Raw genomic sequence first — 15,602 nt, 5'->3', positions numbered from 1 at the left:
GAAATGAAATCGCAAGACGCCATTTTGCGAATGGCCGCCCCAGCGCCATTTTAGATAAACTCACAATTAAGTACATATGGCGAGATTACTATTAGCCCCATGCGATTGCATCTTTCATCATTTCTCATATACATAGTAATACACACAATTGCGCTGTTAACTAGTCGCATATTAGCGAATGCATAAGATCCTATATGAAAACACCGTTTAGTAGCTAAATGCGCACGTATCTGTCCCCAGTTAACTAGCGTCTTTATATGAAACCCCGCATACTCACACATTACATATTCACATACAAGGTTTCATAAGCTTTAAGGTATAAGATTTAAGTTTGTTCTTTTAGTATAAATGCTGTAAAATAAAGATTGTTTGGTAACTAAGGTTTTATACATGATAAGTAAGTCGTGTTTGGTTTTGTACTGATGCATACTCTTTCCACAGTATTCCGGTATTATCGGTGGGGAGATCGCATCATGCATTCTCAACTTATGGACCGCAGAGACTTCAAGCAACAAAATGTATATGATATGAATAACTGTTAGGATGTTGCATGTGGCTGGAATCTAGGGACCCTCAGTTGTTGGAGGCTGGGTTGTGTCTATTTGAATCAGCCTGTTAAATGCTCTGTAACAGATGTATCCCCCTAGGGAACCAATAGCATCAATACATAGGAAATGATCTTACAAGTCCGCGCTAATGAGATGTTTCAGGATGACGAGCCTTGTTCACAGACTCCAAACATATTGAAATCAGTCCATATGCAAAAGAACATAGAAAAAGGGACTCTTTTATGATAAAGTTCTTATTGAAAGTATAGTACACCTTCAGTGCTGAAAACGAATGGCGAGGTGAAACTAGTCCCGATCCAAAGTGGAGGTAGATTGTGGGAGAATAGTCAAAACGTCCATAAAGAATACATCCACCCTGTGATCACAACGAATGACGCTTACATGTAAGCTTACATAAATCAGGTATGGTGCACCCACGTAGCGGTTTCTTTAGGGGTCTCCTTTAACAATCATACATCTGCAGATTCCTCATATAAATAGGCACCCCAAAAATAAAGGGACCAAACCAATCCTACAGCGTAAAGATGGATCCCGGAAATAACACTTGTAAGATCATTTCCTATGTATTTATGTATTTATTTGTAAGTTGGTGACTTATATTGTGATCTTTTTTCTGCTGCTATATGAGGCAGCGCCAAATTTTGTAAACATTTCTTTTGTAAACCAATAGCATCAGCAACAAACTTCCCTATTGTGTTGTCCATTCCTGGGGGGTATAAATATGTGTGCTCCAACACTGGGTTTTTAGTCTTCGTGCTGAATGCTGATAGACGAGGGGTTTCTTGCTGATGCCTAACATCTGGTTCGGAAGCGCTGCGTATGTATACTATACTTGGGTCTGTATAATTCCTTTGCGCCGAATTGTGTCTGGATCAATAGCGTTTAACTGACTGTATGTTTACTTGAATAATACTTTGTGCTTTGGAACCACAGATTCCAGGTCTTAAGTCTTTATTTACTGTATGACTGCGTACGCAAATTAGCGGCATCCTTAGGAGGTATAGGCAGGATATTAGAAGGTATAGGAAGGAGTGTATAGAGGTTCTGATCCAATATCGTTACATGACAGGTGGGAGCCATGAGGAGAGCTGCACTAAACCTGGAAACGCGTGTTAATATGTTGCAGGACAGGGTGAATCGTATGGTCTTCCATTGCAGTGGGAGTCAATTTAGCTGTGTCACTCAGAGAAGTCTTTCTAAGTTGTACCGTGGATGCTGCCATATTTTGAAGTGCATCACTGACTTGAATCAATAGTAGAACAAACTATTAGTACCTATAGCCGAATTGTTTTTATCTCTTCCAGCTCTTTCCATTTCATGTTTATTCATGTATACAATGTGAGTAGGCAAGCAGGGCAGAACATGTTCATTGTCTTTTCACCCAGCACAATATGACACATACTTATTGGTGTTATCAAGGCTCCTCCAGGCCTGCAAAGATGGAGACTGTAATGCAGGCAGAAAAAAGGTTTATTTTTCATCCTCCAGAGCGGGTGTGGTCAGCCACCACAGATGCTTGGCTAACCATTAGGCAATTCTTGGTGTAGTTTCTATAGAAGGGAACCAAGCCCCCATGTTGACCAGTGGTCCTGCTCCACCAAGTAACTGACTGTCTGGTAGAGTTTCAATCTATAATTTGAGGTCTGAAACTTGACCTCAAATTATAGATTGAAACTCTATTAGACAGTCACCTAGAGGAGAGGGGTGGGGCCCACTGGAGATTTCCCCTGTACCCCTGTGGGCCAGTCCAACCCTGGTTAGGTACTAAGGGGGGAGGATTAGGTTTAGGCCTAGTAAATGCCTCCATCTTGGCGGGCCGCTCAGCCATCATGTCTTCCCATTTAGAACATACTATACTTACCCTCTCTTTCGGGAGATGCCAGAGGGAAAGTAGAAGTGGCATGTACAATGGGATTCCTTGGTTTCAAAAGTGTACTTATCTCTATAAGATACAAACAGAATAGGCAGTTCATGTTACAGTATGTGTGGCCATCTACCATCGATCGTTAGCAACCACTGATTGTTTGCACTGATGGTCGATGGTTTTGCCATCAAAGGGAGAGATCTGATGGTTCTCTGTCATCTTTGACAGAGAAGCGGTGAGTTTTTTTTTTCCCCTAAGTAGGGGGCTTAGTCCCACCCCTGTATTGCTGCTTAGCCTCAACCACTTCACTGATTGGCCAGCTGTGGTCAATTGTTCCACAGCAGATATGTCCAGCAATGGATTTCCATCATCGATGGAAAGTACTGAGGGCATCATCAATGCTGGAGCCTTCGATGGCCATTCCTAGTTTGGATAGTCCAGCTTTGGATCTTCAGAACACACCCACTGTGGCTGGGCAGATCAACGATATGGTCGATTGGTCAGAGGTGTGGGCCCTTGAAAAAAAAATGTACACGTTGCCTCTGAGATGCCACTAGGGCAAATCACATGTATTTTCACATGTAAATTCATGTATTCCTGATGACGGGGCTTGATAGCCCAAAAACGTTGAATAAATTATTGCATTTATTAGAAGTCCTGCAGTGCCGTGTTGTGATTTGCCCCAGTGGCATCTCAGAGACAACGTGTGTGTATATATATATATATATATATATATATGTGTGTGTGTGTGTGTGTGTGTGTGTGTGTGTGTATATATATATATATATATATATTTATAAGTGGCGTAACTTCATCCCTGGTGCCCGGGGGCAAGATAAATGTTAGTGCCCCCCCACATTAAAATATACCACCCCCCAGCACCTGTGCCAGCCCCAGCTGCCGCCGCACTCCTATGCAGTTCCTTTTATACTATGCCCCCAGTAGCAGTCCCCCTATGCAGTGCCCTCAGTAGAGGTCCCCCTATGCAGTGCCCGTCTATGTAGTGCCCCCCAGTAATGGTCCCCCTATGCAGTGCCTCCAGTATTGGTCCCCCTATTTAGTGCCCCCAGTAGTAAGGCCCCTGTAGTGCCCCCAGTAGTAAGGCCCCTGTAGTGCCCCCAATAGTAAGACCCCTGTAGTGCCCCCTTATGATGCCCCCAGTAGTAATTCTGCTGTAGTGCCCCCATATGATGCCCCCAGTAGTAAGGCCCCTGTAGTGCCCCCAGTAGTAAGCCCCCTGCAGTGCCCCCAGTAGTAAGCCCTCTGTAATGCCCCAGTAGTAAGCCTCCTGTAATGCCCCTTGTAGTGCCCCCAGTAATAAGCCCCCTGTAATAAGCCCCCTGTAGTTCCCCCAGTAGTAAACCCCCTGTAATAAGACCCCTGCAGTACCCCCAGTAGTAAGCCCCCTGTAATGCCCCAGTAGTAAGCCCCCTGTAATAAGCCCCCTGTAGTTCCCCCAGTAGTAAACCCCATGTAATAAGCCCCCTGCAGTACCCCCAGTAGTAAGCCCCCTGTAATGCCCCAGTAGTAAACCCCTGTAATAAGCCCCCTGTAGTGCCGCACGCACGCACGCACACACACACATACAAAAAAAAATACTTACCTTAAACCCCGTTCCAATGCCAGCTGCCATCTGTCCCCGGCGCCTGCTCCTCGGAACTATGGGAGTGACGTCACTCCCATAGTGCACTGCGGGACCCGGAAGTCAGAGCTCAGGAGTGAGCTCCGTCCCCCGGCTACTGCCGGGGGAGAGAAGGAGCCGGGCACCCGCTGGTAACACACTCAGCGGGCGCCCGCCACTGTATATATATCTACATGGGCGTAACTACCATAGGTGCAAGGGGTGAAGCTCCCATCGGGCCCACAGTTTAGGGACGCCCATCTTCCTTGTCACATTTTCATATGTTATATACATTTTTCACCATTTGGGTAGTACACACAAGCTTTCTGTGCTTGTGTCACTATGGTTACAGCACCGAGGCCCCGAACAAATTTGGATGCAGGGAGAGTGAATTGCAATGGCCGTTACTGGGAGGTAAAAGGGGGTGGCTAGCCAGGGGCGGACGTGTCACTGACAACGGCTGTATCTAAGGGTGCAGCCAGAACTGCTCACACAAGACGCCATGGTCAGACGGAGAAATTGCTCCTGCCACAGGTCTGGTGCAAGTTTTGATTGTGCAACCAATGGTTACGTCTAAGGACACACCTGAGCCACGTGAGCCACTGGCTGGTCAGGCGTTACGTGTACCTGTACGTGAGTTTTACGCGTTTGTGTATATCATTCCCCATATTGGTGCCTTAGTAAGTAACCAATGACCTATAATACTGAGCTTTCCCAAACAATGGTTCTTATTAAAGGGAAACTATGGCATTATAATCAATTGTATACAAACTTACCTACTCTCTCACAATGTCCTGGAAATTCACAAATTTCAGAGAGCCTTCACAGACTGCCATTACTGCAGACCAGACGGGACCCGCCCACATCCCCGGTGAAGTGTGGCACAAATCGTGACATTGAGCTGTGGGTGGCAGGGTCGCAGTGACACAATATACGGCGTCAGACCCCAGCACTTAGCTGGTGCACCTCCCCTCCCGGAGGTACCAGAATATGGGGGTCTATTTACTAAGCAGTGTTAGGAGACAGAGTGAAAAGTGATAAGAAAGTGATAAGTGCCAGCCAATCAGCTCCCAACTGTCATCTCACAGGATGTGTTTGAAAAATTACAGTTGGGAGCTGATTGGCTGGCACCTTTATCACTTTCTTATCACTTTTCACTCTGTCTCCTAACACTGCTTAGTAACTAGACCCCAAAATTTGCTGTTCGATACATTTGTAAGTGCGTGTCAGCGGGTGACATCATATACAGAGAAGAGGGGCGTTCTATAAGGGGTTTTCTCTTCGGTAAACCATTTCCTTTTCTTTTTTTTTTTCATTCATAGCACTGCACAGTATTTCTATATACATGGAATTGTTGGGAACGTGTGCGCAGCTCTGTGGTTTGTTTGTAGAAGTAAATGTACAGCCATACTCTGTTATAGATAATGGTCCAGCAGTGGAGCGGAACTTGTAGCAGAGCAGGGACGCACAGGGCTCACCAGCCATTGACTGTCCTCTCTCACGGTAGAGGAGCCTGGTTCTAGTACAGTGAATGAAGTGGGGTAATGCTGCGGGTCTGTGGAGCTAAGAGAAGGACATCCGTCTTACACCATGTCACTCATACACAGTGGCAAGATGGCGCCGCACATGTGCAGAATGCAGATACACTATCAGTGGCCATCTTGGTTAGGGAACAAAGCTTCCCTAGAGGAGCCATTTTGTTGGAGACTGCGCTGTAGTGCACCCCACTACTAACAGGAATATTATAGATTAGTAAAACAAAATAGAAACCGAGTTGCGCCATCTTGACTCCCGGGTCTGCGGCTTTGTGCAGATTGTGTTGGTGACTTGATGATTCAAGAGACGGTTTCAGGCCTCCCCGCAGTTGTCCCTCGTACCTCCCGCCGGGGTCTCTTGTTTGAGGTGAGGCAGAAGTTTGCAACAGCCGATGTGTGGAGTGAGAGTGGAGAGAGTGTGTCCCTTTTTGTGGTGCTGATGTCAGCCCACACATCCCACATCAACAGGGGACGAGCAACATGTACTCAGCTAACATAAAGACTTAGAGGAGAATTTACGAAGCAGCGGCTTCCGTAAGCCGCTGCTTACTGGTGGATTGCAGGTACATATAAAGCACGCCGGGCTTTACACTGACTCAGCGTGTCGTTTAAAATAGTCACCTGCAATCCGCCGGGAAGCCGCTGCTCCGTAAATTCTCCCCTTAGAGGCACATACCGGTGAGGGAAAAGGGGTTGGTTTTTATTTCATTTTCAATGATATCATCAATTAAAAAGGGGAAGTATGGTGGTAGGAAAGAATGTCCCTACTGACAGTATACCCATCAGTAAACTCAACACCAAGGCCTAGATGGGGGCCCATCAAACTCCACTCAAGGTATCCAACTCCCCTCCCAATGACACATCCATAAGACCCACCAGGACCGGTGGTGCCGCTGACCCACAGTAGGGTAGAATCAGTCTATAATGTGTATTTGGCAAGGAAACCTCATCAATATTACTGCAGCCGCTCCTTCCGGCAAACCAAAAAGCAGACAATAACTAGGGAGGGAGGATGTGATGCCCCACAGGGAAGAGAAACTCTAAAGCGCACCTACAGTCCACCCCTAACTGTATGACTAATGAAAATGCAAGTATGCAAAAACCTAGAGACTAGAACTATTAACCCTAACCAGTCAGAATCTGCTGACCCAAGCCTCGTGTTTAAAAACCTGCCAGGCATATTAAATGCCTTCTGTTACTCTATTACAATGGGATAAAGGGGTGGCCAGGTCACATTTTAGGCAGGTTCTCTGCTGCTCAGATGAACAAGCAAGTTTAACATACTGTACTTGAAAGTTAACCACTAGCTGTGACCTGGCAGGGATCAGATCAATACTTTTAATGGGACACGTTTTGAACCTTCCTGTTGCGCTTCAGCGGAAAAGCCTCCAAGACTTTGCCCGTGCTGCTCCTTTCCTCTGGAACCCTCTCTCCCTCTCCCTACAAAACTTCAGAAGGGCTCTCTTGTGTAGCAGGGGACAGGCACACCTTAAATATAAGGACTACTGGCACCACAAATTAAGATTGCACGTGTCAATCAACAAAACAAACATATGACAGGACACAAAATTAAAAAAAAATATTTATTACAACGTACTTTACAAATTTTACTGTAATTAGGTATTTTCCACATATTTACACAACATAGTGTTATTCAATTCTGTTTTAAGCAAACGCTTACTGTCATTATTTACAGTCTCTTATATGTACAGCGTATCACAGATACGGGTTGGAACAACCGTGAGGCAGTTAGTGCAAAGGAGGTCCTTATGCCTCTATGGTTCTCTCACGATTTTTTCTTTTCTTTTTGACAGATGCTTTTGCCAACAGTTATTCACATTACAATGGCTGATTAATATTGGGATTTTTTTTTTCAGGTCTTTTTTTTAATTTACAATTCAAAGTAAAGATAAAAAAAAACAAATACTTTGCTGCCAGCGGAGCCTAATAGTCACAATGACAACCCTCTGCCACCCAAACCTCCCAAAAGGTTCCGCAGAATCACATACTCATACACACACTCTCATGAGCAGACGGGAGGAAAAAGAAAGCACCATCTCACAATGGGGATTATTTATTTAAATGGTGCAAGGACAGGTGCTGTAACCCATAGCAACCAATCAGGCTTTAGCTTTCATTAATCTCCCTGCAATGCACAGCTATAAGATTATATCCAATTGGCTGCTATGGTAACAGCACACCATCATCCACAGCACTGTGTCATTCACTAATGAATTAAATGTTAATAAAAAAATTATAAAATATTAATTTCACGTAAAAAAAAAAAAAGTATAGACATCACGAAGTATATTAAAAAAAAAAAAAAAAATTAATTTAGAACTTATTCAGTACTGAACATGTGAAATGTATGGCTCTGTGGGCAGAAAAAAAAATACATGAGGTATATATATACTGTATGCTATTTGCAGGCTTGCTGGGGCCTAGCCCCTTCGATAAGGTGTCCTGACCATATTGTAATATACCTAAGTAGGAATCAATGGTCTCCCTCCGCCGTGGGTGGACATTATAAACATGCCACTGGTTATTATCTTTTATTATGTTTCAGTATGTATGTAGTGAATTCAAACAAAATACCCAGAATGCACTGCGTCGTCTCTTGTCCGTTCCTCTGCAGTTTACCAGACAAATCATAACCTTGTTTAGTCTCTTCCAACAGAAAAGATGATATTAAGCTTAATCTTCCTACCAACATAATGTGGAAAAATAAAAGGAATATGCGCCGATGTCTGACTCCTGGTCCACGTGATCGGCACCAATCGGTAACATTAGAATATCTGCAAAACACCAATATGATGCATTTTTGGAAAAACGGTGTGTAATAGAAGAAGAGGTGTTAAATTACCCACCATTCTCATTTCACCCAAGATCGGTTTCAATGCTCAGCGAGCCAATAATGAATGCCCCACTGAGTTCCTACTGTGTAGGAACATGTCCACTTTATATCTCATAGACACAAAAGTGAGGAGTGACATCACCGTTATTCCCCTGGATTAAGCACGTTGAACGAATTCTAGAAAACACAATAGCCCCCGGGGCAATAGCTCTTGCAATAGGATAATTGTTGGCAAAGTCAAGCTCGGCTTCCACCCCACCATTTCATGAGCTCTTAGGTTGAGTATATGTCCCCGGTATAGTCCTTATAAAGAAGGCAAAGTGGTCCAGGGCGAGCTAGCAGAAGAAGGAGTCTAGGTCGTCACAGTTCTGTGGGACATCCGGCACCAGTTGGTCAGTGTTACTGGGTTCCTGGTCCGCACAGCTGGGTTGAGATGCTGCTTCAAACCAGGGGTGTAATAAGATCTCATCCGCTGTGAGTCTCTCGGAGGGTTCCTTCCTCAACAGGCTTCGGATAAGGCACCTGGCTTTGGGGGAAACATGGTCAGGGATACAGAACTGTCCACGTCGTATTTTTGAAAAGAGGGAGCTGGGGTCCGAGTCATGGAAAGGGTAGCGTCCCACCAGTAGGGTGAAAAGCATCACCCCCAGGCTCCAAACATCGGCTGATCTCCCGGAATAAGTCCCTGTGGTGTTCAGGATCTCGGGGCTCACATAAGCCGGACACCCGTGCTTGTCCGACAAAGCATCATCTTCACCTTTCATGATGTGCGCCTCCTCCAAGCTCTCCAATCGCAGCTGGGTCCTGAGGAAGAAGAGGAAAAACTCTTAAGACTGAGCTGGATATAAAGACTGAGCAACACATAAGATAAACCTAATTCATAAAGCCCATGGTAATAATCGGACTTTCCAAATGTTGGATTGCAGTTTGTATCCTCTATCTAATGACCACCCCAGCTCAACATGCAGTAGGGCATGACCGGTCACCTTAACCCAGTATTTAAACATAGGGCAGAATGTACTAAAGTGTGAAATGCAGTCAAAACTTCGAAAAACCCCCGGAAATTTTTTTCGAGTTTTGGCCGCATTTTCATATGTAGCTTGGACCCAGTGGATAACGCCATCTTTAGATGGCGTTACCCAATAGAAGCCGATGGGCTTCTTTCTGGACGTCCCCTGAGAGGGATCCAATCGGGTCCCTCCCAGCACCCTCCGTGGTGCGACAGTCCTTCTGCACATGCGCAGAAGGACAACACGGGGGCTTCAAGGTCACAAACCCGGAAGTTCCTCTATCGCAAAGGACAGCTCTTATCGGGAGAGCTGTCCAGATACTGGAGACCATTAAGACAAAGTCAGAGCATTAAACGTCGTGCAAAATATTTATATTATTATTATTATTTTTTCCATCTGTGAGCAGTGTAACGGGCACCTTGTCCTGTGCTCGCAGCCTGAACTCCCTGTGATGCAAAGTAGCCTTAGTACAGGGGATGGAAAAACTGACGGAAGCAGCCGCAGAGTCTGGCAGCCACTGGCGGACATCACACTAATAACCTTGCACCTGTGCTTGCGATATACAAAATTCCTGCCACAAATTGCTTAACCCTCCGGTTACTAAATCCTGACGCAGGGGAACATTTCTCTATACCGTGACATTTCCGTAACTGACAACTACATTTTATTACTTTTAGTCATTAGCCAATGTTCCCTCGTGTTACTGACTGCAAACAGTAACACCGTTATATATTGTGGGGTTTAGCTAACTAATTGCCCACCCATCGCTGGTGCTGGGATCACTCAGGTGCTGCAGAATGGCGTCTGTGCAATCATCCCCCAAAAGTAGTTTTCCCAGGTGAAGGGGGACAGCGGTGTTTTGCAGTCTTAGTTTGTGTGTAGTTTAAACGTTCCTTTAAAACTAGCCTAGATTTACAGTGAGCCCCCACCCCGCTGCACACCAGTCCTGAAAGGCCGCTGGCTCATTGCACCTTGCATGGATTTAGAAAGTGACATTTGAAAATACATCTGGCAAAATGTCTAAAACCGACGTCTGAAATCATTACCATGACCACAAACTCAATTCATCCCCACCCCTCTCGCTTTTGGCTGCTCTCCGCTCTATATCGGCTTACATACCAGTGACGTGACGTTTGTAAATACCCCCAGATGGAACAGCACGAACAAAATGTATTTCAGCTGGGGAGCGAATTTCCAGCATTGTGGCTGAGAATCTAATACCTCCTGCAATATATCACTGCGTCTATGTATCTATAAAATACCAGTATATGGAAGATGTCATTGGTCCTGGACTAATATATGATAACATACATCCTATGCTGATGCAGCACTTCTTAGTACCCCTATTAAAATGGTTTTGATTGGCTAAATGGACAGCAGGTACATATCAACCCCACGAAAAAGACATTTATTTCCATATATACTGTTATCCTACTAACTATACATTAATGTCAGATCTGACGTAGATAAGAAGTGTTAAGGATCCTAACCGCAAGAGCTTACAATCTAAATGTGCAGGGGAACTAGCCGGTGCCTCATTGCTAGTTAAATTCTGACCAAGAGGACATTTGATTTAGTTAAAAAAATATTCTTCTTTCGTTCACAAGAGAGAGACAGAACTTCTCGCCCCATTTACCAGATGCTGAGCTGTAAAAACCAAACAGTACAATCTATTTAATGTGCTCCGCTGTGCACGACACCCGTCGGTGGAACGAAATGTTCCATCACACACAGCGCAACTGCAACATGTGGCTACTGCTGAGCTGTTCTGCGGACAGGAAACTGTTGTGTTGTGTACACACAGACCACACATGAACACCTGCTGCTGCGTGGACACAGGTCGTGTTACGTGTCGGAGGAGGGGGTGTCCCTGATTTGCTCTGGGCAATGTGACTGTAAACAGACAGAACAACCACAGACTAATGGAAATATCAATATTTGGACGCAACACGGGAAGGGGAGAGGGATGGTGGATGCTGTTAAACGCAACCAGTCTCCGGTCACACGTTTTGTTAAGCAAACTGTGGTTCTATTTATTGTGGGAGAACAAAGCAAGGCATACCGACCTCCTTACATAGGACTAGCTGCCGACACACATGCCCAAATAGAGGCACAGCAGAGGGAGCTTAACATGTGTCTGTCTTCCTCACCATGCCTTAATTTGCTTCAGAATTATGGAACCAACGTCTAGCTTATCAAATCACTGAAATCTAGTGCTATCACTGAGGCATGAGGCACCAGTTAAACTATTTTTAGGTGTAACAATGTTCAGCATATCAATTCACTATTAACAAATCCACTATTACCGAGTGATATCACTGAGGTATGAGGCACAAGTGAAACCATTTTTTAGTCTGAACCATGTCCAGCCTATCAACTCACTAGAAAAAGTGATATCACTGAGGTATGAGGCACCAGTGATGCCACGTTGTGGTCTGAACCAATGCGCATAAAAATCAATTCACTAGAAACATCGGGGCACAGGTGAAGCTATTTTGCAGTCTGCACCAAAGCTCAGCCTATCAATTCACTAGAAACGAGTGACTGAGGCATGGGGCACCAGTGAAGCCATTTTGGGTCCAAACCAATTTTCAGCATATCAATTCAATAGAAACAAAGTGACATCACTGAATTATGAGGCACCAGTGAAGCCATTTTTGTGGTCGGGGCCAATGAAGTGATATCACAAAGGCATGAGGCACTAGTGATGTCACTGGTTCCTGGTGGATTGAGAGGCTGCAATTTCACGCCTAGATGCCTCCGCCGCGTGTAGGCCACAGGTACACTGTGCCCAGCTTTTTGGTCCAGGCTCCTCCCGCCTAAGGTCAGCTCTCACATATAGGGTGACGCCTCACCTCTCTTTGTCGGAGAAGACAAACTTCCTCAGCTTGAGGTCTCCTAGGACGATGGAGGAGCGGTGGCAGTGGGACACCGCGCTGATGATTTGCTTGAAGAGTTTGGCGGCCTGTTCCTCGCCCAGCCTCTTACAGCTCCTCACATACGAGTGCATGTCTCCAAACTCCTTTTCGAAGAAGACGTAGACTTTGCACTCCCCTTGGATGATTTCCTCAATCCCAGTGATGTTCTGATGCCAGGGCAGATGTATATAGGGCTGAATTTTTTTCTGGTAGTGCTTTAAGGGGAATACCTGAAAATAAAAGACGGAAAATTATAATTGCTGTGAAGTTATTGGTTTTATGCCGTTTAAAATGCAAAACATCCAAAGCTGGTAAATCATTGCACAACCTACAGAACGCCTAATGTATGCACGCCACATTAATGCATGGCAGGCAGCTACACTAGTACTAAGCAAACAGCTTCCTATATTTACACCATACAGTGATCAGCAGCAATAAACGCATATTACTAGTGTGTTGTTTTTATTAATGGTATTCCGCTTGGATGAGATCTGAGTTTTCACGCTACTCGCTAGGAACAGCAATGGGCAGCAATATGTATGCAAGACACAGCCGGGGTTACCAGGGGTGATTCAGCGCTGACGTCACTTGTCAAATACAATTAAAAAACAGTTAAATGTGACAGTTGTGAAAACAAAAACGTGGGCTGCTCAGTTCAGGGGTGATGTACGGGGAGAGCGGGGGGGGGGGGGGGATTACATTACAAGTACAACCACTGGATGGTCTGCAATTATTACCCACCTGTTTGTCATATCCCTGAAACATATTTAAATCCCAAGCCCCCACGCTTGGGGGGAGGGGGTGGTGTTTAGGGGCTTGACTACATATCATATCACGGTTATGAAGATCCTCTTTGATAGAGTATCAGAATCTATAGGTGACTTACACCACGGTGCTTAGAGTACAAGCTGTGGCTGGCAATGGGGGTAAGTAAGGTAACAGCAGTATGGAGGAACTGAATGCCAAAAGGAGACCATTAAGGAGTAAATGAAGGCTATTCATTAGATCAGCACAATAAAATATCACTACACTGTAAAGTGCACTTAGGCACCCTTTGTCTCTCTCCGGTTGGCTAGGGCTTGCTGGGACTTATAGTTCCTCAAGAGCTGGAAAGCCACAAGCTGCCCACTGCAGCAGTAAATGGACAGCAGTGGTGCCCCATTAGGAAGTGCAGTCATTGACAGTGACAGGAACCCAGTGTCCCTGGGGGAGTAATCACTTAACTAAGAGTGCTGCTTAAACAGGGACCTTCAGGGACAATTCAGGAAGCGGAGATGGGTTCCCAGGAGACAGCAACATGCAATAATCACAGAGCTCTCCCCAGGGCAGGGCAGGAAGCAGGAGAGAGGGGTGCAATCAATAAGGGTCCCAATAGACATCTGTCAACCATAAGAAACATCCCCCATTGCACACTTGGTACTGTGTACAGATAAGATAGACCTCTGCCCAGTACATTTACAGTGGAACTTTCTCCTTCCATCAGGATCCTACTGTAAAATAGAAACTGCAATGTGTGTTCCTAGAAGGGTACATACACCTTTATTTATGGGCTTCTTAGTATACAGTTTGGGGGAGGGTCACCAATTAGACAAAGCAGGGGATCAGCTTTCCTTAGGGTCACCTTTTTATTAGGTTCCCCTTAGGCAGAGCAGATAGGAAAGTGGGGATATTTTTTTTGGGGGGGGGGGGGGGGGGGCTGCTTGTCCAGTTTTCCTTTGGGCCCCCCTGAGACTCTGCAATCTGCAATCAGCAGGCTGAGACTTGTGGTCCCCCTGACCGTGCAGCCAGTAGATTGCGGACCCTGGTGCCCTGGGCTCACCTTGCACTGCAGTTCCTCCCCGGTGTGCAGGTTCAGGGCTCTGGACACGTTCTCCCGGTCACCGGCCGGAAGCAGCAGGTAATTCCCTATGCAGGTAGGTCCTTGGTGCTGGGGAGACGCACTGTGCAGGGACGGAGGGTGCGGGGAGCCGGGAGAGGAGAGCAGCCCGCTGTCCGGGGGAGACTCGCTGAGCCGGGGGCACTTTGCCGGGGGCTCATCGCTCTCCAGCCTCTTGGAGTGAGGGGCTCTGCATGGTGCCAGCCGGCTGTGCCTCTGCACGTTGGCAATCATAGGGGATGCGAGGAGAACAAAGAGCCCTAAGCAGAAGGAGTCATTCAGCAAGATCCCGGCGCTAGCAGCAATGTGCCCACTGTGTGCCCCTCCAGTGCATGCGTGATGTGCCAGTCCTGGGGGTGAGGGACCAAGTGGTTGATGTTTCCAGTCCTGGTGCTGAGGGCCCTTGGTTATGTGCCCAGTCCTGGTTCTGAGAGTAATGAGTGGGTTATGTGCCCAGTCCTGGTGATGAGGGTCCTTAGTGGGTTATGTGCCCAGTCCTGGTTCTGAAAGTAATGAGTGGGTTATGTGCCCAGTCCTGGTGATGAGGGTCCTTAGTGGGTTATGTGCCCAGTCCTGGTGCTGCGGGTCATTTGTGGTTTATGTGCCCAGTTATTATGGTGAGGGTCCTTAGTAGTATTGTGCACAGTCCTTATGGTGAGAGTCCTTAGTAGTATTGAGCCCAGTCCTTATGGTGAGAGTCCTTAGTGGTTAATGTGCCCAGTGCTGCTGCTGAGAGTCCTTAGTTGTTAATGTGCCCAATCGTGATGGCTCAGGCACTGTGCAGCCTGTGAGGGATACGGAGTGTGTGAGCTCCTGGGTCCATCTGCCTCTCCAGCAGCCCTGTGATCACACAACTTATTACACACAGTCAGTGTGCCCTCCTCCTGTGTGACTGAGACACACACAGTGCCCTCCTCCTGTGTGACTGAGACACACACTCACACAGTGCCCTCCTCCTGTGTGACTGAGACACACACAGTGCCCTCCTCCTGTGTGACTGAGACACACACAGTGCCCTCCTCCTGTGACTCACCCCCTGACACACTGCGTGTGTGCATTGTATGGGGACCCGCCTCCAGGGCTTGTGCAATACATTGATAATCACATTACATGAGAAGGGGAGGGAAGGCAGGACTCATTCCTCTGGGTGACAACCAGTGCTTGCATCATACCTCTCTCACTTCTCATAGCTAAGGACCGGGTTACCGTCATTTTCATCATTCATAACCCCTGACTGATGGCAAAACCGGGCTCCTGGAGGTCTGCACACTAGGCTATTGCACATTGCTTCGCAGAATTGCATTCCCCACACTCTTTGCAGGCGTTAACCCGCACATTGTCAGAAAGAACTATAG

At 46.3% G+C, this 15,602-nt stretch overlaps 1 protein-coding gene across 1 annotated transcript; it reads right to left on the bottom strand.

Moving 5' to 3' along the window:
- Window positions 1-8,573: 8,573 nt before the first annotated feature.
- On the bottom strand, window positions 8,574-15,231 carry TRIB1 (tribbles pseudokinase 1). Its single transcript, XM_088442266.1, has 3 exons — window positions 14,191-15,231; window positions 12,309-12,601; window positions 8,574-9,247 (listed from the first exon to the last, which is right to left on the bottom strand). Exons 1-3 carry the CDS (start codon window positions 14,479-14,481, stop codon window positions 8,779-8,781), a joined length of 1,053 nt encoding a protein of 350 aa, XP_088298392.1. The 5' UTR covers window positions 14,482-15,231; the 3' UTR covers window positions 8,574-8,778.
- Between the last annotated feature and the right edge of the window lie 371 nt (window positions 15,232-15,602).

This window comes from Taudactylus pleione, unplaced genomic scaffold (assembly GCF_031769625.1).
Source record: "Taudactylus pleione unplaced genomic scaffold, aTauple2 ptg000306l, whole genome shotgun sequence".
NCBI classification, from domain to species: Eukaryota; Metazoa; Chordata; class Amphibia; order Anura; family Myobatrachidae; genus Taudactylus; species Taudactylus pleione.
This window is presented reverse-complemented; position numbering and strand designations above follow the sequence as displayed.